Raw genomic sequence first — 25,436 nt, forward strand, 5'->3', positions numbered from 1 at the left:
GATGGTGGCATCAAATACAATGACTACCACTGAGAATCAGAATCAGGTTTATTATCACCGGCATGTGATGTGAAATTTGTTAACTTAGCAGCAGCAGTTCAATGCAATACATAATCTAGCAGAGAGAGAAAAAAATAATAAATAAAACAAAATAATAAATAAACAAGTAAATCAATTATGTATATTGAATAGATTTTTAAAAATGTGCAAAAACAGAAATACTGTATTTTAAAAAAAAGTGAGGTAGTGTCCAAAGCTTCAATGTCCATTTAGGAATCGGATGGCAGAGGGGAAGGAGCTGTTCCTGAATCACTGAGTGTGTGCCTTCAGGATTCTGTGCCTCCTACCTGATGGTAACAGTGAGAAAAGGGCATGCCCTGGATGCTGGGGGTCCTTAATAATGGACACTGCCTTTCTGAGACACTGCTCTCTAAAGATGTCCTGGGTACTTTGTAGGCTAGTGCCCAAGATGGAGCTGACTAGATTTACAACCTTGCGATAGGCAAAGGTTAGGCAATTTGCGATAGACAAATTGCAGTGTGTCCAGGTCCTTGCTAATACAGGAGTTCAGTCTAGTCATAACCAACCCCTCAAAGCATTTTATCACTGTCGATGTGAGTACTACTGGGTGATAGTCATTAAGGCAGCTCACATTATTCTTCTTAGCCACTGGCACAATTGTTGCCTTTTTGAAGCAAGTGAGAACTTCTGCCCGTAGCAGTGAGAGGTTGAAAATGTCCTTGAATACTCCCGTGAGTTGGTTGGTACAGGTTTTCAGAGCCTTACCAGGTACTTCATCAGGACCTTCTGCCTTGCGAGGGCTCACTCTCTTTAAAGACAGTCTAACACCAGCCAGACATTTAAATGGAAGGCATAAAAGGATGTAGTCTTAATGGGGGCAGTTGAGATTTTATATATATGTGTGTGTGTGTATTTATTATGTGAGTAAGAATCAGATCAAGTACAAGATGATAAAGATGTGGAAACTAAATTAGGCCTATGAAGCTAGATTGAGAGTTAACATTAATGCAATCAAAAATATTTTCTCTATGGCAATATAAATTTCAGGTAAGTAGATGAACATACATAATTTGGGATTATAAAGGAGATTTGTCCAAATTGAGAGCATGGCATAATTTTTAATTAGTTATGAGATATTAGATATGCTTAAAACTGCTAGAGAAAGTACTAGAGAAACAGCCTGCTGGAAGAACTCAGCAGATCAAGCAGCATCCAATGAAGGGAAGGAACTGTTGATTTTTCAGGTCGAAGCCCTACATGATGAATCTGCAGTCTCTTGTGCCTCTGAGATATTAGAAAAGCTTACTATATGTAAATCAGTAATTTTCAGACTGTGTTGGGATGCTTTGAAGGCCATTGTGAGAAGCGAGGTTCAGAATTGTGTAGAGACTTGCCTATATTATCATCTTTGCTTACTAATTGGTGTCAGAACCCCCGAGTATTGAAAATATCATACCAATTTGAAAAAGATGTCAAGATAAGCCCATCAAGTACAGTCTTAGTTTGGTGGTGAAAAAATACCTGCTAGAATTGGAAATAAAGCATTTGGATCAATGTGTATGTGTATCAATAGCACAACACCAAGGTTTTCAAGTTCTAAGTTTGCATTGTTGGGAAACCTAGATATCAGATGATTCCTTTTGTTCAAAGTCATTGATAAAAAATAATTAAAAAGTAAACACTGTGAATCCCTGGAAAACTATCACAGGCTGCATTCTGTTTAATAGAATATGTATGCTGCATCACTACTCTCTGATTTCTACCTAATATATTTACATTTGAGTATGTAATACACCAGTACTTTTAATCATATAAAGATAACAAAATAATCAATTAATCTCGTTTTTTAAGCAATGTGTGTTGAACTCCTTTCTCACTTGGTATATCTTGCCCCACAAGAGACAGAACCGAGCCAGAAAAGATGACAGAAGTTGCCAGAGTGGAACATTGGACAACAGTAATCATACATTAATCAAACCTCCTGTACCTAATAAAGTGGCCACTGGGTGTGTCCTTGGGCTCTTCTGCTGCTGGAGATCACCCACTTTAAGGTTCGATGTGTTCTGTACAGAGATGCTGTTTTGCGCACCTCTGTTAGAATGTGTATTTATTTGAGTTACTGTTACCTTCCTGTCAGCTTGAATCACCTGGCCATTCTCCTCTGATCTCTCTCATTAACAAGGTGTTTTCATCCACAGAACTCTTGTCCTAATAACCTGGAACATCTAATAATTGAGTGCTGTCCATTCTACTTTTGGAGGGAGTTATCCTCCATGATCCTGACTGGTTTACATACTGCCAAAGGCTGATGTTAAGCAAACACCCAATGTATTGAGTGCCATATTAACAAACAAGAAACAGCCTATCCTGACGCCTTTCATATCATTGTTGGGGACCTCAATCAGTTTTGCTTGGAGAAATATCTGCTCAGTTATCGTCAACTTATTACCTGTAGCACCATGGGTCCCAACACACTCAACCAGTGTTACACTAGGATTAGGAATACCTAGTGTTCCATCCCTAGATTGAACAGGAAATCAGATCATCTGACAGTCCTCCTACCTGCACACAGGTAAAGGCTAAAAAGCAGAGCTCCAGAGAAGGACAACAAAGAGGTAATCAGGGAGACAGAAGAGAGGCTAAGGAATTGCTTCTAGCCATTGGACTGGGTCCTGTTCAAGGACTCATCAGAAGATCTGAATGAATATGCTACTGTTGTCACAGATCGTAGCAAGTCAGTCATGGACAAGTGTGTCCTCACAAACTCATTCAGAGTCCTCCCCAGTCAGAAACTCTGGATGAACCAAGACATCTGCAATCTGCTTAGGGCTAGAGCAGTCGTGTTCAGGCCTGGCAATCAAGTAAAATACAAGAGGTCCAGGTACGACCTTTGGAAAACCATCTCGCATATGAAGTGGCAATTCTGGACCAAACTTGCATTACAGAAGGATGCGTGACAACTGTGGCAGGGCATGAATGCTGTCAAATCTTACAAAGTAAAACCAAATGATATATATGGCAACAAGGTTTCGCTCCCAGATGAACTTTGACCAACAAAGTGTGTGGGCACCTTCACAAACTCCCACAGTCCCCGTCGACCCTGGGATTTCAACCTCTTAGGCTGACGTGAGAGAATCTTTCAGGGGGCTGAACTGACAGAAAGCATGTGGCCCAGATAGCGTACCTGGCTGAGTACTGCAGACCTGTGCTAATCTTCTAGTAAACTGATGTGTGCGAATGTAATGGCCTCTTGGGGTCAACCAAAGGTGCTTTATTCTTTGTAAGATCGGTGAGCTGCTCGTTGATCGGAGAAGCTGGATTAGTGTTGGCTTGGGAGCCAGCTGATGCATCGGAGGTACCAGCCGGGGTGTTTGAGGGGCCGGCTGGGGTGTCGGAGGTGCTGGTTTGAGTTTGAAGGAGCTGACTTGGCTGCAGATTGTGTTGCTGCCCGCTACTCAGAAACGTCGAAGTTGGTACAGGATAACCATGGGAGATTGTCTTAGTCACCTGTGATTGTGAGACTTCGTTGGACAGTGATAATGTAAGCTACCACAGGCCTGTTACCCTTGTCTGGTGTAGGGACAGTCAACATAGGAGCCTCAGTTGTAGCAAGAACTGGGCTCACGCCTTGGGACTACCTGCTGTTGCAGACCAGGTGGGAGATGCTGAAGCTCTGCAGTGTGGTTGAGCTTGGCTGGGACCTGGCCATACCTGTTCGTGCTGCCCTCCCATTTTTGAGCAGTGGAATGACAGGCTGGATTGCATGTTCCTATACGCTGCCGGGAGACTGTACCATAGATTGCTGAACATTGTTGTTCAGGGTCTTGGACTGTACATGCTTTTTTTTTGAGTGAATCTGCTTTGCTCAATGTCTTGAATTTTGTTACTTGCTATTTTTGAATATTTGTTGTTACTTTGAATGTTTTGTACCTTGATCCCAGAGGAACACTGTCTCTTTCAGCTGTATCTATGTATGGCTGGAATGATAATTAAATTTGATTTAATTTGAAAACTGGCTGGAGTGTTCACTGATATCTTTAACCTCTCACTTTGCAGTCTGACATACCCACTTGCTTCAAGCATTCTTCAGTTTTCCTGTTGCCCAGGAAGAACGAGTTAACCTGCCTCAATGACTGTCATTCAGTTGCACTTTCATTCACTATGGTGAAGTGCTTTGATAGGTTTGTGATGAAGCATATCAATTCCTGCCTGAGAAGCAACTTGCACTTGTACCCATTTGCTTACCCTCATAAGAGATCAACAGCAGATACTATTTTATTGGCTCTTCGCTCTACTCTGGAATATCTGAACAGTCAGTGGTCTTCATCAGGGTGCTCTTTACTGACTACAGCTCTGCATTCAACACTTCATCCACACAGAATTAATCAACAAGCTCCATGACCTGGGCCTCAGTACCTCCTTGTGCAACTGGATTCTCAATTTCCTCACTTGCAAACCCCATTCAGTTCAGATTGGCAACAATATCTTCTCCACAATCATCATCAGCACAAGTGCTCCACAAGGCTGGCTGTGTGCTTAGCCCCCAGCTCTACTCTCTTTACACTGTGTGGCTAAATACAGCTGTAATGCCATATTTTAGTTGGCTGACAACACCACTGTTGTTGGCTAAAACGAAGGTGGTGACGAATCAGCACATAAGAGGGAAGTTGGAAAATCTGGCTCAGTGATGCCATAACAACAACCTCTCACTCAATGTCAATAAAACCTAGGAGCTGATTCTCGACTATGGAGGAGAAACTGGAGGTTCATGAGCCAGTCCTCATCAGGAGATCAGAGGTGGGGAGACTATCCTGGGCCCAGCATATCGATGCAGCTACAAAGAAGGCACAACATTGGCTATATCTCAGTAGGAGTTTAAGGAGATTCGGCAATGTCACCAAAAATACTCTCAAATATCTATAAAAGTACCATGGAGAGCATTCTAACTGGCTGCATCACCACTTGGTATAGGGGAGCACGATATTGAAATAAGCTGCAGAAAGTTGTAAACTCAGTCAGCTCCATGATGGGCACCAGCCTCCACGGTATCCAGGACATCTTCAAAAAGGTGGCATCTGTCAATGAGGACCTCAATCAACCAGACTTGTTCTCATTGCTACCATCAGGAAGGAGGTACAGGAGCCTGAAGGCACACACTAAACAATTCAGGAACAGCTTCTTCCCCTCTTCCATCAGGTTTCTGAATGACTATTGAACCCATGAACACTACCTCATTATATTAATTCACATTTCTTTTCCTCTGTTATGTATTGTATTGTACTGCTGCTGCAAAGACAGCAAATTTCACGACATGTGCCAGTGATATTAGACTTGATTCTAATAAGATTGGCAAGCAAAACAATTCAGTAGCTACAAAAAACCAGTGAAGTGATGAAGAGAATCCAGGAGATATGAACAAATTGATAAAAAAAAAAACAAAATAGCATTATGAGTCACAAATGTTGCATCATGAACGAATAAAGAGATGAGGGCAGAACTGAAAAAAAGAGACATGAACTAAGTATATTCATAATGCAGAATGACAAAAGATAACATTAAATAGGAAGAGCGGGGAAAAATGGAGAAGATAACAATGAAATCAAAAAGTACAATGAAAGCTTCCTGAAGGCACACAAATCATAAAAAAGAAATCTACATGTGGTTAAAGGCACACACATAATGATGCTGAATATGATGGCAAATTGACAGGCTTTAAAAAATTAGTTTGCTTCTGTACTTGCCAGGAGACTAAATCAATAACCTTATTAAACTACACTTGTGTGAATCCCTGCAGCATCTAGTGGCCTTGTGATCTGTCTTGGATGCTGACAGCAAAGTATCTTTAAAAAGGGTAAATCCTGATGGTGTGCTTGGTAGGACTTTGAAAACCTGTGCTGAACAGCTAGCAGGAGTATTCAGGGACATCTACAATTTCTTGCTATAGTTTGAGGGTCCGTCCTGCTTTAAAAGGATGACAATCATACCATTGCCCAAGAAGAGCAGGGCGAGCTACCTCAATGTCTGTCACCTAGTGGCACTCACATCTACTGTGATGAAATATTTTGAGGTTGGTCATGGCTAGAATCAACTCCTGCCTAGGCAAGGACCTGGACCTGGACCTGGACATACTGCAGTTTGTCTACTACCACAATAGGTGCACAGCAGATGCAATCTCACCGGCTATCCATCTGGCATTGGATCACATGGACAAAAGCACTACCTTTGTCAGGCTGCTGTTTATTGATTACAATCATATCCTCAATTCAAATCAACAAGTTCCAAATTCTGGACCTCTGTACCCCGCTCTGCAATTGCAGCCATGAATTCCTCACCGGGAGACCACAGTCTGTGTGGATTGGAAATAATATCTCTTACATCCAAAAGGATGGTAACTTGAAGCTATCATTAAAGAAGAACTATTGAGGCATCTGTAAAAGCAGATGCAGCATGGATTCAGCAAAGGCAGGTCCTGCTTGACAAACTTACTGGAGTTCTTTGAGGATATAACGAGCACAGTGGATAGAGGGTAACAGATGGTCATTATTTACTTGGATTTCCAGAAGGAGTTCGGTAAGGTGCCGCATAAAAAAACTTATCCATAAGATAAGGATGCATAGAGTTGGAGGTGATGTATTAGCATGAATAGAGGCTTGGTTAACTGATAGAAAGCAGAGAGTTGGGATGCATGGGTGTTACACTGGTTGGCAATCATGGTGAGTGGTGTGCCGCAGGGGGTGGTGCTGAACCCGCAACTTTTCATGATGTACATTAATGATCTGGAAGAGGGGACCAAATGTAATGTATCTTGGTGATTGCTGAGGTGTAAGTTTGCTGATTATACTAAATTGAGTGGAAAAGCAAATTGCAGAAGATACAGAGAGTCTACAGAGAGATATAGATAGGTTAAGTGAGTACGCAAGGGTCTGGCAAATGACGTACAATGTTGGTAAATGTGAGATTATCCACTTTGGAAGGAAAAATGGAAGAGCTGATTTTTATTTAAGTGCTATAAACTTGCAGCATGCTGCTGTGCAGAGGGACTTGGGAGTGCTTGTGCATGAATCACAAAGGGTTGGTTTGCAGGTACAACAAGCTATCAAGAAGGCAAATGGGATGTTGGTTTTCATTGCTAGAGGGATTGAATTTAAGAGCAGTGAGTTTATGCTGCAACTGTACTGGTAAGGCCGCACCTGGAGTATTCTGTGCAGTTCTGTTCTCCTTACGTGTGGAAGGATATACTGGCTTTGGAGACAGTGCAGAGGAGGCTCACCAGGTTGATTCCAGAGATGAGGGGGTTAGGCTATGAGGAGAGATTGAGTTGCCTGGGACTGTACTGGCTGGGATACAAAAGTATGAGGGAGATCCTATAGAAACATATAAAATTATGAAAGGGATAAATAAGATAGAGGTGGTAAAGTTATTTCCACTGATAGGTGAGACTAGAACTAGGGGACATAGCCTCAAGGTTCGGAAGGGTAGATTTAGGATGGAAATGAGGAACTGCTTTTCCTAGAGGGTGGTGAATCTATGGAATTCTCTGTCCAATGAAGCAGTGGAGGCTACTTCAGTAAATATATTTAAGACACCGTTGAATAAATTTTGGCATAGTAGGGGAATTAAGGGTTATGGGGAAAAGGTAAGTAGGCTGCGATGAGTCCATGGCCAGGTCAGCCATGATCTATATTAAATGCTGGAGCAGGCTCAATGGGCTATATACCTACTCCTGCTCCTATTTCTTATGTTTTTATGTTATGTTTCATGTTGCCAATTAACACTAGTGCACCTCAAAGATGCATGCTTGGTCCTCTGCTCTACACCTACGACTGTGTGGCTAAGCACAGCTCAAATTTTATCTATAAATTTGCTGACAACATAACTATTATTGGCTGGCTTTCAGGTGGTGATGAGGATGCATATAGGAGTGAGATAGATTAGCTGGTTGAGTGGTGTTGCAACAAAGACACTAAGACCTGTGGACTTCAGGAAGGGGAAGACAAGGAACATGCACCAATCCTCATCAAGGGATCATAAGACATAGGAGTAGAATTAGGTCATTTGGACCATTGAGTCTGCTTCGACAGTTTATCATGGGTGATGCAATTTTCCTCTCAGCCCCAATCTACTGCCATCTCCCTGTATCCCTTTATGCTCTGACCAATCAAGAATCTGTCAACCTCTCTCTTAAATACACATAAAGACTTGGCATCCACAGCTGCCTGTGGCAAAGAATTTCAGAGATTCACCACTCTCTGGCTAAAGAAATTCCTCCTCATCTCTGTTCCAAAAGGATGTCCCTCTGTTCTGAGGCTGTGTCCTCTAGTCTTAGACTCTCCCACCATAGAAAACATCCTCTCCACATCCGCTCTATCAAGGTCTTTAACCATTCAATATGTTTCAATGAGGTCACTTCTCATTCTTCTGAATTCTGATAAAATCAGGCCCAGAGCCATCAAACTCTGCATTTGAAAAGCTATTCAATCCTGGAATAATATTTGTAAACCTCCTTAGAACCCTCTCCAGTTTCAGCACATCCTTTCTAAGATAAAGGGCCCAGAACCATTCACAATACTCCAAGTGAGGACTCACTAGTGCTTTCTAAAGATAAAACGTTACATCCTTGCTTTGTCATCAGTGGAAGGGCTGAGCAGGTTTAAGTTCCTGGGTGTCATCAGCTCTAAAGGCCTAACCTGGGTCCCACATATTGATGCAATTACAAAGATGGTACAACAGCATCTATATTTCATTCGGAGTTTGAGGAGACCTTGTGTGCCAACTTGCAGTGGTTTCAAGTCCTAGCTTAGGCAAGAGTTCATTCTAGCCATGGTAGGATGGTATGGGTTGGATTCAAGGCTGCTCATATCAAACATCAAGTTAAGGCGATCACTGACATGGAGCTTTTGAGTATTGGGTGTGTTGATGGTTAGTACAACACAGTGTAGATGGTTCTTACATGTCAGATTCAATGTTACACAACTGCCATCTCACAAAATGATCTGCAGTCTTTCCTCTAACTCAATAAGTGCAGCATACCATGCTGAATCATATTTGTAGCCATAGGAGCACTGTCTATCCCTTTGAATTCTGCATTATTTTTACTTCTTGAGCTTCCTCTCATAGCTATTGCATAGTGGTGCCATTGGTAGCGCTGTTTCCTCTCAGTTTGTGGCCAGTGTTCAGTTCCTGAGTGCAAAAGAAAACAACAGTAGTTATACTCTCTCTAAACCCATATGGATTTCATCTGCGTGCCCTGGTCTTCCACATCGAAAATATGTGTTATTTGGAAGGTTACAAGCAACAGTCAATTGTTCTAGTCACCCATGTGTTAGGAGATGGTATGTAGATACTGGTAGAATATCGGGAGAACTAAATTAAAAATATATTCAAAAGTAAAGGTAGAGCAGAATTAGTGTAACTTCATGCTTTATGGTTGGCACAGACAGATGAATGATATGTTTCTATGTTGTATGACTGTGATGATAAGCTTTCTTACAGCTTCTGTGAGTGTAATATCAAGGGCTTGACGCTGAGTACACTTGTAGGAGAATCATCACTGTGCCAGTATTCATGCTAGTCCTTGGGAGAGCAGATATTCTTCTGCAGTCCTGTTTCCAACTGTGTTAATCAATGGTTGTCCAGGATATAAGTCATGTCTTAAAGTTATTGCTATGTTCTTGTGTATTTTACCAAGTCTTACTCTGTGACAGGAATACTGCTATTATTAAATTGCATATTTTCAAGTTTAATTTGAGCGACAGCATATGTAGCTTGATATTGAAAATATTTCTTTGATGTGATGTGAAGCTTTTTAGAGTGTAAATTGTCATTCAACAAATAAAAATGAATTTTAAAACTAATTATTTGCTTTGAGCTAAATAAGGGACTATTTTAATATAAGATTATGTATTCTGTGTGTGTTATTTTAAGAGGAAGCTTGTTTTAAAGCGTTTTTAACTTGAGAAGACCTTAATGTTCTAATGAATATTGCATTATGTTTGGACATAATGAACATTGTACCAACACATTATGCAGATATTAGGCATTTTATGTTTTTAATAAATTTTGCAACCTCAGTAAAACATGGATGTTGGGAGATACTCCATAAAACCATAAAAGACATAGGAGCATAATTAGATCATCTGGCCCATCGAGTCTGCTCTGCCATTCAATCATGGCTGATCCTTTTTTTTCCTCCTCCTCAACCCCAGTTCCCAGCCTTCTCCCCATAACCTTTGATGCCATGTCCAATCAAGAACCTATCAATCTCTGCCTTAAATACCCCCAACAACCTGGCCTCCACAGCTGCATGTGGCAACAAATTCCACAAATTCACCACTCCTTTGGCTAAGGAAATTTCTACGCATCTCTGTTTTGAAAGAGGGCCCCTCCATCCTGAGGCTGTGCCATCTTGTCCTAGACTCTCCCACCATGTGAAACATCCTTTCCACATCTACTCTGTCTAGGCCTTTCAACATTCAAAAGGCTTCAGTGAGATCTCCCCTCATCCTTCTGAATATTCAGGTTGTATATGAAACTAACATTTTTAAAAATCTTGACCTGGGGACATGATAATGCCTGCAGTGTATCCACATCCTTGCTATAACATGGCACATTATATCAAGGTTGCACAATATCTAAATATGTTAAGCTTGAATTGAAATACGATTTAAGTAAATGTTGTATTTTAATTTAGCTGTTGGCAATTTGGAGCATAAACACATGTAATTTTAATTCATTTATTTCCTCAGGTGCGTATTGAGACAGCTACAACCCTAAAACTTGATATCCTTTTCAGTGTATTTATAGATGTACTATTCTGACTTCATAGTTCCTTTTTTTCCTCTTGGAGATTTTATGCTAATTTTATCTTTATTGTAGTATTTAAGACCCTGTTGTATAAGTGACTGGTAGGATGACCACAGAAATTCTGATATTATTTATAAACTGTAAACTGTGTATGTGAAGAATGTGGTGATCAGTGGTTAAGGTAGACTAATTCAGAAACTTCATCAGGTTATCTTACTGCCAAAGGAATGTAATTTGTAACTTTGAACTGGCTGTTAGAATACAGTGAAATGTTATAATAAGTGAGGAAGTAGAGGAATTTGAGTAATGCGCACTGATGGAAAAGAATAAGTAGTTTGAAGATTTTGAACCAATAGTAAATGGAGGTTAAAAATGGGGATTTACCAGATAGGTTTATCTTGTCTCAAAATTTTGGCCAGTTGTTCCATTTTTCTACCTTTATATTCATTTGCTGTTTCTTGGTAAATGTTTTCATTTTATCATACAGCCTTACTTGCTCTAATGAGTTAATAAAGTGGTTTTAAATATAGTACTGTAGGTCTAATAAAGCCATTAGTATATCCCTGTGCATTTTTAAATAACTGAAGAGAGATGGACTGGTAGAAATTAACTCTAATTCAAACATGATTTTTCTTGCATAGATTCATTCCTTGACTTTGCAGGTTTATGATGCAGAGTTTTTTTAATGTTCACGTTTTCAATTTTGTATATGTAGGCTCTCTATCCTTGGAGTATATTGATGGATTTGCTTGATATCAGTTTTACAAATGTGTTAATCTTTAACTTGATTATTACCTGTGGATGATTTCGAATTTAGAACAGAGCAGTTTTTACCAGTAAGTATTCTTTGCATTTTATATTATTAGCTTCGCAGATTAAAAAAAAATCCAAAACAGTTTATTTTTGATTGGAGATTAGCAAACTTCAAAAAATTAAATGACTCATTTGACCATTATTATAAATAAGAACATGAATTATGATAGATATTTATCTCTGAACTGAATGCATTATTTTCAATTGTATTTTTGTTAACTGTCAATACATTTTTTGTTTGTATTTAGTGTTTTTGAGTTTCCATAGTTGCCAGTTGTCTGATTTCTGAAAATAATTGATTTAATCACAATAATATGCAACTCGAGATTTAAGTATTGAGAACTCTAATAAGAGTTTCTTTGTTTTTAATGAGTTACAAACAATCAATTTTGTGTCATTACAAATATTATATTTAATTGATTTTGTTCTCCATGATCTAATATGAAAGGAATTGTTTTTACTATTTAAGACTACTACTGTTTACTTAATGTCTTATGTACAGTAGTTGCTTATGCTGTGACTAGCTGTGTAACTGTTGGTTGTATTATCTGCAATGTAAAAAAAAATCTTTTCAAGTTTTCATCCTTTTGATTGACTTTGCTCCCAATGCACTTAATCCATTCTCTGATATTTGCTATAATCTGAAAGCAGGTTTTACAGCTTAGATTTAAGAGGCATAATTTTTGTATTATTCAATGATCCAGCTGTGGGATTTAAACTAACAGTTAGTGATTTCTTAAATATTTTGTCAAATATAAACTAATAAAAAAATGCTCACAACTCTTAGTTCAGATTTTATTTTTTATCTTCAAGCTTTAATAACCCTGAATGAACAGGAAATTTCACAAATGAGCAAGGAAATTCAAAACTCTGAAAAAGGAAATTAAAATAACTGTAGCCAAGATTTAATAAAAATGTGCTGGTAAAGATACATGAATGTTCAAATTAGTTTCCCTCTGCATCTTTTGACACACTGGAAAATTTATATATTCAATGTTAAATATATTCATTCCATTTGCTTTTATGTTTTCTGAAAGTATCAGTTTAATCTGGCATGACATATTTATGAATCTGAACATTCTCCTAAATTGTGTGGTACCTTACGATGTGCTCTTGAATTTCATGTTCTAATATAGGTTTGAAAAGTTTGTCCACACTTGAGCTTTGATAAAAATTCTTCTGATTTTATTTTAATATAAATTATTAAGTATGATGTTGACTGTTCATCCGTTGTCCGGATTTGTCAATGTGCAATTTTCCTGAGTTTGTGCAGTTTGTGTTGTCTTGTTTGGAGTGGTGTGATGCAAATGAGCGTTTTTACCTTTGCCACTTCTATGCCTGGAGTCACACATTGGCCAGAAGTAGATGATTTCCTTCAATAAAATGCAAACCAGTTATGTTTTACAACAATCCAATTGCTTCCGGCATTTTTTCTGAAACTAATTTAAGAAATGGATCTCAATGTTCTCAAATTGCTGTGGTTGATTAGAAGTCATTTTCCATAGATCCCTATTCTATACTTATAAATAAATGCCCTGATATTTGCCACTTCGTTTTGCATAAATAATAAAACATCTTTGAAAAATGTGCTTAAAGTTATTGTAATCTCTTTCCTAACTTTGTTCATCCTTTCAGTGCACATCGTTCCATCTTGCTTTATTTCATTTTATGTACTTTTAATCATACTCTTTACTCACTAAATTTACTGATACCGGCAGAACTAATCTCTTTATCATGTCCATATTTGCAAACAAATTGAGCATTTGGTTTTAAATAGTCCTTATAAATTTAAGACTGTGAGTATCTGAAATAAAAACAGGGAATGTTGGAAATGTTCATCAAGTCAGGCACATCAACAAAAAGGGAAACAAATTAATGTTTCAGACTGAAGTTCCCTAATTAGAATTTAAATACATTTACCCACTTGTGAACGGTGTCTTTAGTGATCTTTCTTGTTTTAGTTTTCATGTGTTGATCATAGTTTTAGATAGCTTTTTTGTGTGAAACTACACTTTTTATATTCCCTTTAGCCTTTTTAATATATTTTATGCTTATTTTTATCCTCCTTTATATAATTTAAAATATATGCTCATGTTTCCTCTCAACTTACTATGTATTCACATAACCCACACTTTGATTTCTCATTAGGATGCTCTTGTACCATATTCATGCCATATGTCAGTATCTCCGATTGTTGGTCAACTGCATTTTTTGTTAACAGTCAGTCTGTTTAAATGACTGATTTCTAATTTTACCATTTAAAAAATATTTTCCAATTGTTGCCTTCATTAGTCCAAAATCCTCCTTCCCTCCCACACATCCAGTGTAGACCTTTGGCTGTTTTTCATGATAATCGATGTGTTGGTGTGTGCATCATCTACATGGATTCAGCCATTGCCTTAGTCATTCTTCTGTAAGTTTCTTTGTCTGAGGCAAGGGTTAGTCATGATCAGCAAGAATGGCTGGTTGCTTTTCACTTACTGCTTTGACTTTGTAATTTTGCATTTCTGTGCCATAGATATGTCCTGTGTGGTTCTTTCTCACTTTCCACCATTAATGGCAAGCTTTGAGACCACTTCTAGAAAGCTTTGATTTATTGCCTGTTACAATCTTTGAAATAGGAACATTTTATATTTGTAGTTGCCTGCCCATTGTGAGCAGGCTAAATTAACTTGCCTCAATATGTGCTGCATTTTGGATGCAGATTTTGTATAAGTAGATTTTTTTTGAAGGCAGTACCAATGGAAAATATAGTTTTGAAAAGTAGAAATAATTGTTTTAAGTCTTTCAGCCACACAACAGTGACAATGATTTCCTGATTTACATCCATCTTTGACTTCAGAAGTATACTGTACTTAAAACATGGATGTTTGCTGGTGTATCCAAAAAGCATTGACTTTGTAAAGACTAAGTGCCATCAGCGTGATGCAGAATTCTTCACACATTACTAAGTATGTTAACTGTTTGCAAAGATCTGGTTTTAAGTAATTTGTAAATATCAAGTGGAGCATTTTGGCTTACAAGCTGTTGATCCATCTAAACCACCATTCTGCTTCAGCAAGAAGATCCAAGGATTGCTCATCTGTGTTGTCCAGTCACAGTTGTCAATGAAGATGTCTTAGAAAGTTCTAGTCAGCATCTTAATTTTGGCATTGAAACATAGAAAATCAAGCACTGCCATTTGTGCAAATTTTTGGAAGGCTACAATTTTGGAAGATGACTAACAGCATTGATAATTCTGCTGTCCTTATTTGATTCCATTACTTAAGCCAAGTGTTTTTTTACAACATCCATGATATTTGATGTTCACGTAATTTGAGCACAAGATGCATACAAGTTATCTTGATAGTTTATCTTGAATGCCCTTCACAAACTCTTCCACTTGGCAAGAGGGTATACTTTTGTGAAGCGTACACAAATAACGTAAAGATCATCATGCTCCTCCTGATTCTTTTGAGCTGTGGAATTCTGATCTGTTGTCCTTGAAACCTGCATTGATTGACCAGAATGGTATATTTTTAAAAATGTAGCCATTATCTGCCGAAGAGTGAATGTTTTGAACTTTCTGAAGGTTGAGAGCAAAGGTATTCCCTTTGACTGTAAGCTTTTTTGCTTCTGGGGACGAACAGTCTTGAGTGTATCTTGAAGTCCTGTGATGGCACCACAAACTTGCATTCCAAAAAATGAAAATAAATAAAACTTTGCAATGCTGAGTCCAAGAATATCTGCTTGATTGCATATAACCGGTCATCCAGAGTTGGATAAGCAAGATGTACTGCTGTGTCCTAATTCCATATCTCAGTAAGGCAGGCATCGGAAATGACTTGAATGAGCACTAATATAAAATGGACAGCCCACCTTTCCAGGCTAATTTTAGAATCCAACTTCTATCATCTAGGCAACGAGAAGTGATAACTGGCTTTCATTACTACCTATAACTCTTGTAGCTTAGGTTCTTTATTTGCCAGCCATTTGTTGTTGCTTTTTATGGGAAGCTTCTGGAGGTTTGTTTGAACCTGCTGTTAATCTTAAAATTATTTTTGAAGGTTAGCTTTATTGAAACAAACAATGAAATGCTTCGTTTCTGTGTCAGTGGACAACACAGTTCGAGGATGTGCTGGAGCCAGATCGCAAGTTATACCCACACTTCTGGCACCAACGTAGCATGCCCACAACTTACTAACCCTAACGTATACATCTTTTGGAATGTGGGAGGCAACCAGAGCATCCAGAGGAAGTCCCTGTGGTCATGTATGGAACATACAAACTTGCGGAAATTGAACCCTAATCATCTGAATCCTGGCTTTGTAAAGTGTTACACTAATTACTATGCTATTATGGGATTGATAAAGTTGCATGCATTTGATCTAGAATGTTTTGGCTGGCAGTAAATTGCCTGTCAAGTCAGTCTCTGGACTTTAAACTGCAGTTTGCATGGGAATCAGCTTCACATTGATATGTAAGATTCCACTAACAAATCAATTCTTCAATTTCATTTGAGGTTTGCTCTTGGTTTTTGTGGAAAACTTGAATGAGTCAAACTTGTAGCACTTGTTGAGCCTTGTTAAGCCATTTTGGCAGGCAGCGTAGCCTTGGATGCTCAGCTTTGGTATGGATTGCATTACCACTTAAGTGACGGTCAGCCCAGAAACCAATAACTATCAAAACATCACTTCACTTCATATCACCTCATATCACAGTGACACAGCCAGTCAGATGTTGGCGTTTTGAATTCAGATCCTAGAAAATCATCTTGTATTTGTTTGCTTGTTTGAACATATTGCTGATTGTTACTTCATGCTGTGTACAAAATGGAAGAAATGAAGTGACAGTTCTATGTGCGCTGCCATATACTTAGAATACAACTGACACAGGCAATAATTCCTCCCATTTAAAAGACTGTTCTGATTGTGTTGCATTTATTGAAAAGTTGAAGCCTGGCTACATGTTATTTCATTTTGTCAGGCAAAAACATAAGTTTGTGCAATGGCTGAGCTAAAGATCCTTTCCTTTCCTCTTTGTGGAATTGTGTGCAATGCTTTCTCTGAACATTCTGTTTGTTAGCTTTTCCTAATTATCACATGTCATGGAGTGATCATGTAGACTACTTGTTTGCAGTCCAATTTTTTTGGAAATAAATAATCCACTTTTGTCCTTTAGGATTTGCAGCTTTGAATCTCATGTTGGGGGAGAACACTCAAATGAAGGTATGGTGTTTCATACAAAAGACTTCTGATGGGACATTGACTACCTTGGTTTTTCCACTCCCCTGACTTGCACCAACCTACCACTGTCTAAATTTCTAGCACTTCCCTCACTCAGAGCCAACCCCGGAATCATCATCAAACCTGCTGACAATGCTACCGTTGTTCAAGTATGATGAGCAAACCTTGTCTTGTAGAGATCAAATATCACCTAATGGACATCCTCATGATGCCTTCTGGACCATGAGCCCACCATTAACACAGGGCCATTGTTTGCTCTTCACTTTTGTCTGGTCTTTTGTTCCCTGCCATACCACACTTCCTCGTGCAACCTGTTCTTTCCCTTGTCCTTTTTCCTATTTACATACCATCATCCAGGGACCCAAATTGTCTTTCCAGGTGAAGCTGTCATGCACTTGTTGTTCTTGCGATATAATGTATTTCAGTGTGGTCTTTTTCATTGGCAAAACCAAGGACAAATTAGGTAATCATTTTGCAGAGTTCATGGGAGTGACCCTTAAGTCCTAGTTTCCTGCCATTTTAATTCACCATTCCACTCTCACTGATCTATCTGTGGCTTCTGGCACTTTTATAATAAAGCTCAACACAAACACATCACATTCCATCTGAGCACCTGTAGGACTTAATATGGATTTTTCTTTTTGAATTAGAACTGGCCATGTTTGCTTGCCTTTCTTTTTCCTTTTGTCTTTTTATATAATCAGATTGTGCAATGTTGGCAATACATTAAATAGACAGAAATGTTTCATCTTAACTACCTTGTTATTACACCTTATCAAAAATATTCCCTTTGATCCACCCATCTACTTTCCTTACTATCAAAAATAAATTATTTCTTTTTCAGTTCCAATGAAGAATTCTGGACCTGAAACATTAACTCTGTTTCTCTTCCCAAAAGAGGTTGCGTGACCTGCTGAGTTTTTCCAGTGTTCTCTGATTTTATTTCAGCTTTCCAGCATCTGTAGTTCTTTTGAGTTTTTGATTCAAAAGAGTTGCTTCTTCCCCAGTTTTAATAATAAAGGAGTTTCAAGATGGAGATTTTATTGTCAGAACAAGTGTAACTGAACTGAACTGAAGTTTCCTCTGCAGTTATTCTCTTTTGGCTTTCTGATAACTTCTAATATGATAATCTGTCATAATTTTGAAGATTTGACAGTTGTGGATCTAAGTGGTAAAAATATAGCAAGCATGAAGCTGGAATGTTGGTATTTGTGGTTTTAGCATCGTTATGCATGGAAGGAGTAATTCAGCCCAAAAAAAATTATATTTTCCAACAACTAGTTCAGGGAAAAAGAGTGGGATGGGATTGTGGGGGAAGTAGAGGCAGCTATTTACCTTCTAGTTGGCAATTTGATATGATATAGAAATAAAAGAAAAGATTTCGAACAATTCAGATAACAATTTCTTCCTAGCACATATGTATTGTCTTGTCAGTGGATTTTGTCCTTATTTCGGTTTTGTACGATTTTTAATCTGTTCAATATATGTATACTGTAATTGATTTACTTATTTATTATTATTATTTTATCTTTTTTTTCCTTTCTTCTATATTACGTAGCCGGCTGGTGGCATAGTGGCGTCGGCACCGGACTTCGGAGCAAAGGCTCCCGAGTTCGAATCCATCCGGCTCCCTTGCACACTTTCCATCCGTGCTGGGTTGAGCGTTGAGCTAGCAACTCGTCCGTGTAAAAATAAGAAAGCCTGCTAAAAAAAAGCGCCGTCATGACGGCGTCCTGATGACTCCACTCGGAGTTAAAGGCTTTCTTCTTCTATATTATGTATTGCATAGAACTGCTGCTGCTAAGTTAACAAATTTCACGACACATGCTGGTGATAATATATCTGATTCTGAAATAACTTTCTTTTATTGCTTAAAGTAACTTTGAAAATTGCAGTCATTGTAAATTTATTTTCTTCTTTTGTAGTACTTGGAAACCGTTTTCAGTCTACTCTTCCAATTGCTGCAGCAAGTCACAGAATGTGATACAAAGATGCATGTTTTGCATGTCATTTCTTGTGTCATTGAACGAGTTGGAATGCAGGTAATGTTTTAGAAATATGCATGTCTTATAACACTTTTTGCAGAAATGTTCTAATTATTCAAACTGAAAACTTGATCATGTACAAATTTGATTTTCATTCTAACAATGATAGGACTGCCATTTGGTGAGATTTATTCATATTTGAATGTAGAAAGCAAATGGTAGATAATTGGGAAAATTACATTTGATTGCACCCTTGTTCAATGACTAGTTTTGTACTTATTGTTTTATGTGTGTTTCGAACAATTATTGTAACTTGGTATAGTTGACTTTGTTTGCTGCTTCAAATTTTGATTCAAGATATTTATAAAAAATTATAGATTCGGCCTTATGTTGGATGTTTGGTACAGTATTTACCATTGCTTTGGAAGCAGTCTGAAGATCACAATATGTTGCGGTGTGCAATTCTCACCACGCTGATTCACCTAGTTCAGGTACAGTTTGAATGAATATATTACCTTGTCATTGAGTGTGAACTTGTACTGAAATTGTTCTTTTCCGAGAGTCCAATTCTATGGCATGAGGTTTGTTTGTATTCCTTTTGCAAGGGTTCTTATCGCCAAGACTGGCTTGTGATTGAAACGATGATGGGCTTCTGTTGCTCAATGTTTTATGTGAACAAATCGTTAATTTTGGAGAAATGAAACAATTTTGTCCCAATTTTGCAGTGGTTTGATTTTTTTCCTTGGACTGGATTTAAGTGGCAAGAGAAAATCTGCAGATTTTTGGGAAGATTTAGTCCTGCTTGAAAGGTCTCAGCCGGAAACATCAACTGTACTCTTTTCCATAGATGCTGCCTGGCCTGCTGAGTTCCTCCAGAATTTTGTGTGGTTTGCTTAGATTTAAGTGGCATCAAATTCAGACATAAATTCATCTGAACTTGTTAATGTTGTGAATGTACCTTTAATAGGAGAGCTGTCTCACAGAGTAACCAAGTATCTGTTGTGGTCACTTTCATGGCGTCATACTCATCGTCAACATCCCAGATTTTGGAGAATGAGGGATGACCGCATAATGGCACATAATTGGGAGGAAATGGCTTAAGGCCTAAAACTGACAAGGAAATTTGCTGATGACCATCTAATTGCCTTCAGCTAATGAATTAGTAGAACACAACTTGGAAGAGGATGGTAAGAACAGAAGGGAATCACTGATTGTGGGACCTCAATGTTCAACTTCATGATTTAGTAGTACAGGTTTCCCCCACCATCCAAACGTAGAGCGTTCCTAGGAAACGGTTCGTAAGCCGGAATGTCGTAAAGCGAAGAAGCAATTACCTTTTATTTATATGGGGAAATTTTGTGAGCGTTCGCAGACCCAAAAATAACCTACCAAATCATGCCAAATAACACAACAGGACCTAAAATAACAGTAACATATAGTAAGAGCAGGAATGATATGATAAATACACAGCCTATATAAAGTAGAAATACTTTTCCACAATCATTGCCGGCACTGTTCTCCGTAGCGAAGATCTCACGCAAGCGCTCTCGGCAAAAACACTCTCTCCAGTAATCTTTAAGCTATGAAGCTGCCAAATCATACCAAATAACACGTAAAAATACACAGCCTATATAAAGTGGAAATAATGTATGTACAGTGTAGTATCACTTATGGGAATCGGGAAGACAGCTTGCCGAGCACACTGATGATGGTGTGTTAGACTGAGTCGTTGGAGTGTGGGTGGTGCAGTAGCCCCCACCTTCCGGGCCGCCGACCGATACCGATTCGCGAAGCATGCACGGGTACAGTGGTAGCCGGGAGGAACCCAGCACATCTTTAAGAAAAAAGCCGAAATAAACAAGCTAATTAATTAGGTGCCGCCCAGCATGTAAATGTCGGCCCGGATCAGAGGCGACGCAATGGCAATCGCCTCTGATCTGGGCCGACAATTAAGTGCCGGGCAGCACCTAATTAATTAGCATGTTTATTTCGGCTTTTTTCTTAAAGGTGTCCTGTGTGCCTCCCGGCTACCGCTGCATTCTCAGCAAATCGGTATCTGTCCGCGGGTTGGGGTGGTGGGACACTGAGGTGTCATCTCATTGTCATCTGTTTCCATTAGGGGAGGCAGCTCATCTTCTCCTATGACTGCCTGCCTCAATGTCGAAGGTCGAGGTTCGTCATCTGCCGTGGCTGATGTGGAAGGCTTGCTTGACTGCTGAGCCTTGCGCATTTTTAGATCATCTTGTAAGCACTCAAGCCACTTGCAAATATGCCCTTAGCCAACATACCCTTTCAAAATTAAAGTCAAACTTTATCATTGCAGCGAAAATCTCACGCAGTTGCTAATCGTTCAGTTCCTGGACGACTTCACTTTCGCTGCTGAATTCGGTTTCGATTGTTATCCTTCCCTCTTCCAATTGCATCAGCTCTTCATCTATCAGTTCTTGGTCATGGGATGCCAAAACCTCTTCAACATCATCTTCGTCAGCTTCCACAACCCAAACTCACTTTGTCCTTACTTCGTTCACCACGATCGAAACGCTTAATTATGTCTAGTTTTATGCTAAGTGTAACACCTTTATGAGCTCTTTTAGGCTTTTCCGATACCTTAGAACTCATCTTGCTAACAGATGCTCACAGGCACGTGTTTAAGGAATGCCGGCTAGAATGCAGTTCCGAATCCAGGGAAGAGCGGCTGCTCAGGGCGCGCACTGCCTTTTATCGGGCGCTGCTTTTTTATCGCACACTTTTTTTTCACACACTGCTTTTTATCGCGCGCTGCCTTTCTTTGTAACAGTGAAAACATCTTCTGTTAGCGAAAACAGGTAACTATGTAGGTCTTTCGTAACAATGAGGTTTCGTAAAGCGAATGTTCGAAAAGCGGGGGACACCTGTATTAAACTTGACCAGATAGGTGATGAGAGAACCTGCCTAAAGGAAAATGTATTGGATCTCCAATTAACATATCTTTCATAGATTCATCTGAGATAGTATTTTTAAGTGAGACGGATAAGCTCTTTTTAAAATCTCCCCTAATTCTGTTGCACTCTAGGGAATAAAGATCCAGTATGGCCAACCTCTCCCTATATACTTAGGCCTTCTAGTCAAGACAGTATCCTTGTAAATCTCTTTTGCACCCTCTCTAGCTTGACAATGTCATTGTTGTAAAGGGTTATTAAAAACCATGCACAATACAAGTGTGGCCTCACTAGTGATTTAATATAATTGCAGCATAATGTCCCCTTTCCAAAACCTTATGCCCTGACTGATAAAGGCTATCATGATAAACAACTACGTCACCACACCCTCCTTGCGTAGCTGCTTTCAGCGAACTATGCATTTGCACTTCCAATTTCCTTTGTCCACAACATTCATCATTGCTCTGCCGTTAACTGTATAAGTCTTATCCTGGTTTGAATGTCCAAAATGCATTATGTCATACTTACCAAACTTGAAATCCATTTACCATTCTTCAACCCATCTCCTTAACTGAACAAAATCTCTTTGATACACAGCATCCTTCTTCACTATCAACAAGACTCTCGAATTTGGTAACATTAGCATCTGTCTAATCATGCCATAGACATTTATGTCCAAGTCATTTACATAATTAATGATAACAGAGATCCCAACACTGACTTTGGGGCACCCCACTTGTCAATACTTTAATTTATACTTTATTGTCACCAAACAATTGCTACTTTTACATACAATCATCACAGCGATACTTAATTCTGCACTTCCCACTCCCTGGATTACAAATCGATAGTAAATATTAAAAAATTTTTAAATTTAAATTATAAATCATAAATAGAAAATAGAAAAATGGAAAGTAAGGTAGTGCAAAAAAACTGAGAGGCAGGTCCAGATATTTGGAGGGTACGGCCCAGATCCGGGTCAGGATCCGTTCAGCAGTGTTCCCAAATCTGGCCGTATGAGTCTTCAAGCTCCTGAGCCTTCTCCCGGGGGGAAGAGGGATGAAAAGTGTGTTGGCTGGGTGGGTCGTGTCCTTGATTAGGGCTCTAGTCAGAGAATTGACCTGCAGTCACCACCTTCTGCCTCCTATCATTGATCTAACTGGTGATCCACCTGGTGAGCTGCCCCTGAATTTGATGAAACCTAACTTTCCAGGTGAACCTGCCATGCAAGACCATGTCAAAGGCTTTACTAAACACCATTTGGACATCATCCACTGGCTACCTTTATCAGTCCCTTAGTCTCCTCTTTGGAAAAACTCCAAAACAGTCATCAGACATGACTATCCAAATGATGGTAGATCTTGTGTTTCAGATTTCTCTCTTATGACTTCCTACAACTGAAGCCAAGTTCATTGGACTATGTTTGCTAGTGTCAATCCCAGACAGATCCTATCTAATGCCCTCAAATGTGGCCCTGCTTGAGTTCAAGACTTTAACCTGTGGAATTGTTCTGTAGTTTTTCCATTGTGATCACTGGACCCAAAGTGCTTCCCAACTGCTACTTCAGTTATTTGGACTTGTATTGCTGTTTTCCAAATAGGTTCCTCATTAATCATTATAGTTTGAGTTGCATTATGTTTAAAAGTATTTTAATTTTATGATTTGAATTTCCATGTTTAGTTTTGAACTTAATTTGAATATTTCTGAATATCAACATTTTACAAGCAGTGAAAGATTTTAATGACTTTGAAACATTTGACAATCTAAGTCATGTTTAGGTTAGCCAGCTTTCAGATTTCTGAGAAGGGCTTGTTGTTCACTTCTGCCACCAGACCCTACCCATCTTGTATAATCATAAAAATGTGCACAAGGTTTTTGTGTAGGTTTCACCATTAACTGAGTGACATGGAAGGACAAGCTTGATGATCAGAGATCTGGATAAGGTATTGATGAACTTTTACCATGGCTTAGCTTTTGCCATGAGTACTGGCCACTTCAGGCTGACCTCAAGCTCTGTGCCCGGAGTGTCAGTTTTCTACTAAGATCCAAATGGATCCTCAATAAAAATGCTCAACAACTGAGCTAAGTGTCAGCGGATGTTGGAGTTCTATGCTGTTTGACATTTTGTGGCCAGGAAACCTGCCTCTCCTCGACACCTGTGCCAAGTTATCTCGGCACAATTATAGCAGATTCCTCTTTTCTAGCAAGACCCCAAGCATTAAGCCTACACAGGAATGGCTTAAAAACAACAGGAAAGTTAATGTCCTGGAGTGGGCAAGTCAGAGTCCAGACCTCAATCCAATTGAGAACTTGTGGCTGGACTTGAAAAGGGCTGTTCACTTATGATCCCCATGCAATCTGACAGAACTTGAGCAGTTTTGTAAAGAAGAAAGGGGAAAAATTGCAGTGTCCAGATGTGCAAAGTTGATAGAGACATATCCACATAGATTCAAGGCTATAATTGCTGCCAAAGGTGCATCTACTAATTCCAGATTTGAAGAGGGTGATTAATTATGCAGTTAGTTATTTTGTGTTTATTATTGTAATAAATTTAGATCAGTGGTGGTGCGTGGCCAAGTGGTTATGGCGTCAGTCTAGTGATCTGAAGGTTGCTAGTTCGAGCCTCAGCTGAGGCAGCGTGTTGTGTCCTTGAGCAAGACACTTCACCGCACATTGCTCTGCGACGACACTGGTGCCAAGCTGTATCGGCCCAAGTGCCCTTGCCTTGGACAACGTCGGTGGCGTGGAGCGGGGAGACTGCCCAGTTCTCTTGATAATTCTTCCTTCATATCAACAATCTTTCATGCTTCTGCTTAGTTGCCATAGTTCCTGGACCTTTTCTCCTTCCTTTGTTGTTCTTCTTGACTTTGTCAAATCCATTCTTTTTTATAATTTTTCTTTATCTGCATGTAAGTTATTTTCCTCAGATACATTTGGATGTAATATGCATTTGAAGCCATTCTGATTATGTATACTGTTGTTACGTATATTACTATTTTACTTCATATGTAGTGGAATTATTTGCTCACTTTTCCTACTGTTTATCTCTAGGGGTTGGGAGCAGACAGCAAAAATCTCTATCCATTCTTGTTGCCAGTCATTCAGTTGAGTACAGACGTTGCGCAGCCTCCCCATGTTTATCTCTTGGAAGATGGTTTAGAATTATGGTGAGTAAACCTTCTTGTGAACAAAACAATAAACAAAGCACTGATGTATATGCTAATAATTGTTATATTGTGGCAGCAGCATTCACTCATTGGACAGGATCTTGTTGGAAAACATTCAATGTTCTGTGGCAAATAGGAATATTTGTTCTGTTTCAGTTTTTGAACATTCAAGATTTTATGCCTAAGTATGCAAATGCCTTGAACCTGTTGGCAGGTTGTCAAAATTCCATAAGTTCAAAGGTTATCAGTTCAGCAATTTAGGTTGGCTTTGCTGGAGTGTAATGAAAATTGTTGTTGGAGGCTTGGACCCATCGAAGGGTCTTGGCCTGAAACATTGACTGTTTACTCCTTTCTATAGATGCTGCCTGACCGGCTGAGTTCCTCCAGCGTTTTGTGTGTGATGCTGGAGATGTAATTGGGGACAAAGAAATGACAAGCGAACTTAATAACTATTTCGTTTCAGTCTTCCCTGTAGAACACACCAGCAGGATGCCAGAAATTCAA

General features: G+C 39.1%; 1 protein-coding gene across 6 annotated transcripts in view; it reads left to right on the forward strand.

Moving 5' to 3' along the window:
• ipo11 (importin 11) overlaps window positions 1-25,436 on the forward strand; it is a 427,187-nt gene that overhangs the window by 113,484 nt on the left and 288,267 nt on the right. For all 6 annotated transcript variants that reach the window (XM_072252587.1, XM_072252591.1, XM_072252593.1 and 3 more), the window contains exons 18-22: window positions 10,767-10,800; window positions 11,620-11,660; window positions 18,788-18,904; window positions 19,225-19,338; window positions 24,817-24,932. In XM_072252587.1, the coding sequence (XP_072108688.1) occupies window positions 10,767-10,800; window positions 11,620-11,660; window positions 18,788-18,904; window positions 19,225-19,338; window positions 24,817-24,932 (422 nt within the window). The remainder of the gene's footprint in view (window positions 1-10,766; window positions 10,801-11,619; window positions 11,661-18,787; window positions 18,905-19,224; window positions 19,339-24,816; window positions 24,933-25,436) is intronic.

This window comes from Mobula birostris, chromosome 3 (assembly GCF_030028105.1).
Source record: "Mobula birostris isolate sMobBir1 chromosome 3, sMobBir1.hap1, whole genome shotgun sequence".
In the NCBI taxonomy this organism is placed as follows: Eukaryota; Metazoa; Chordata; class Chondrichthyes; order Myliobatiformes; family Myliobatidae; genus Mobula; species Mobula birostris.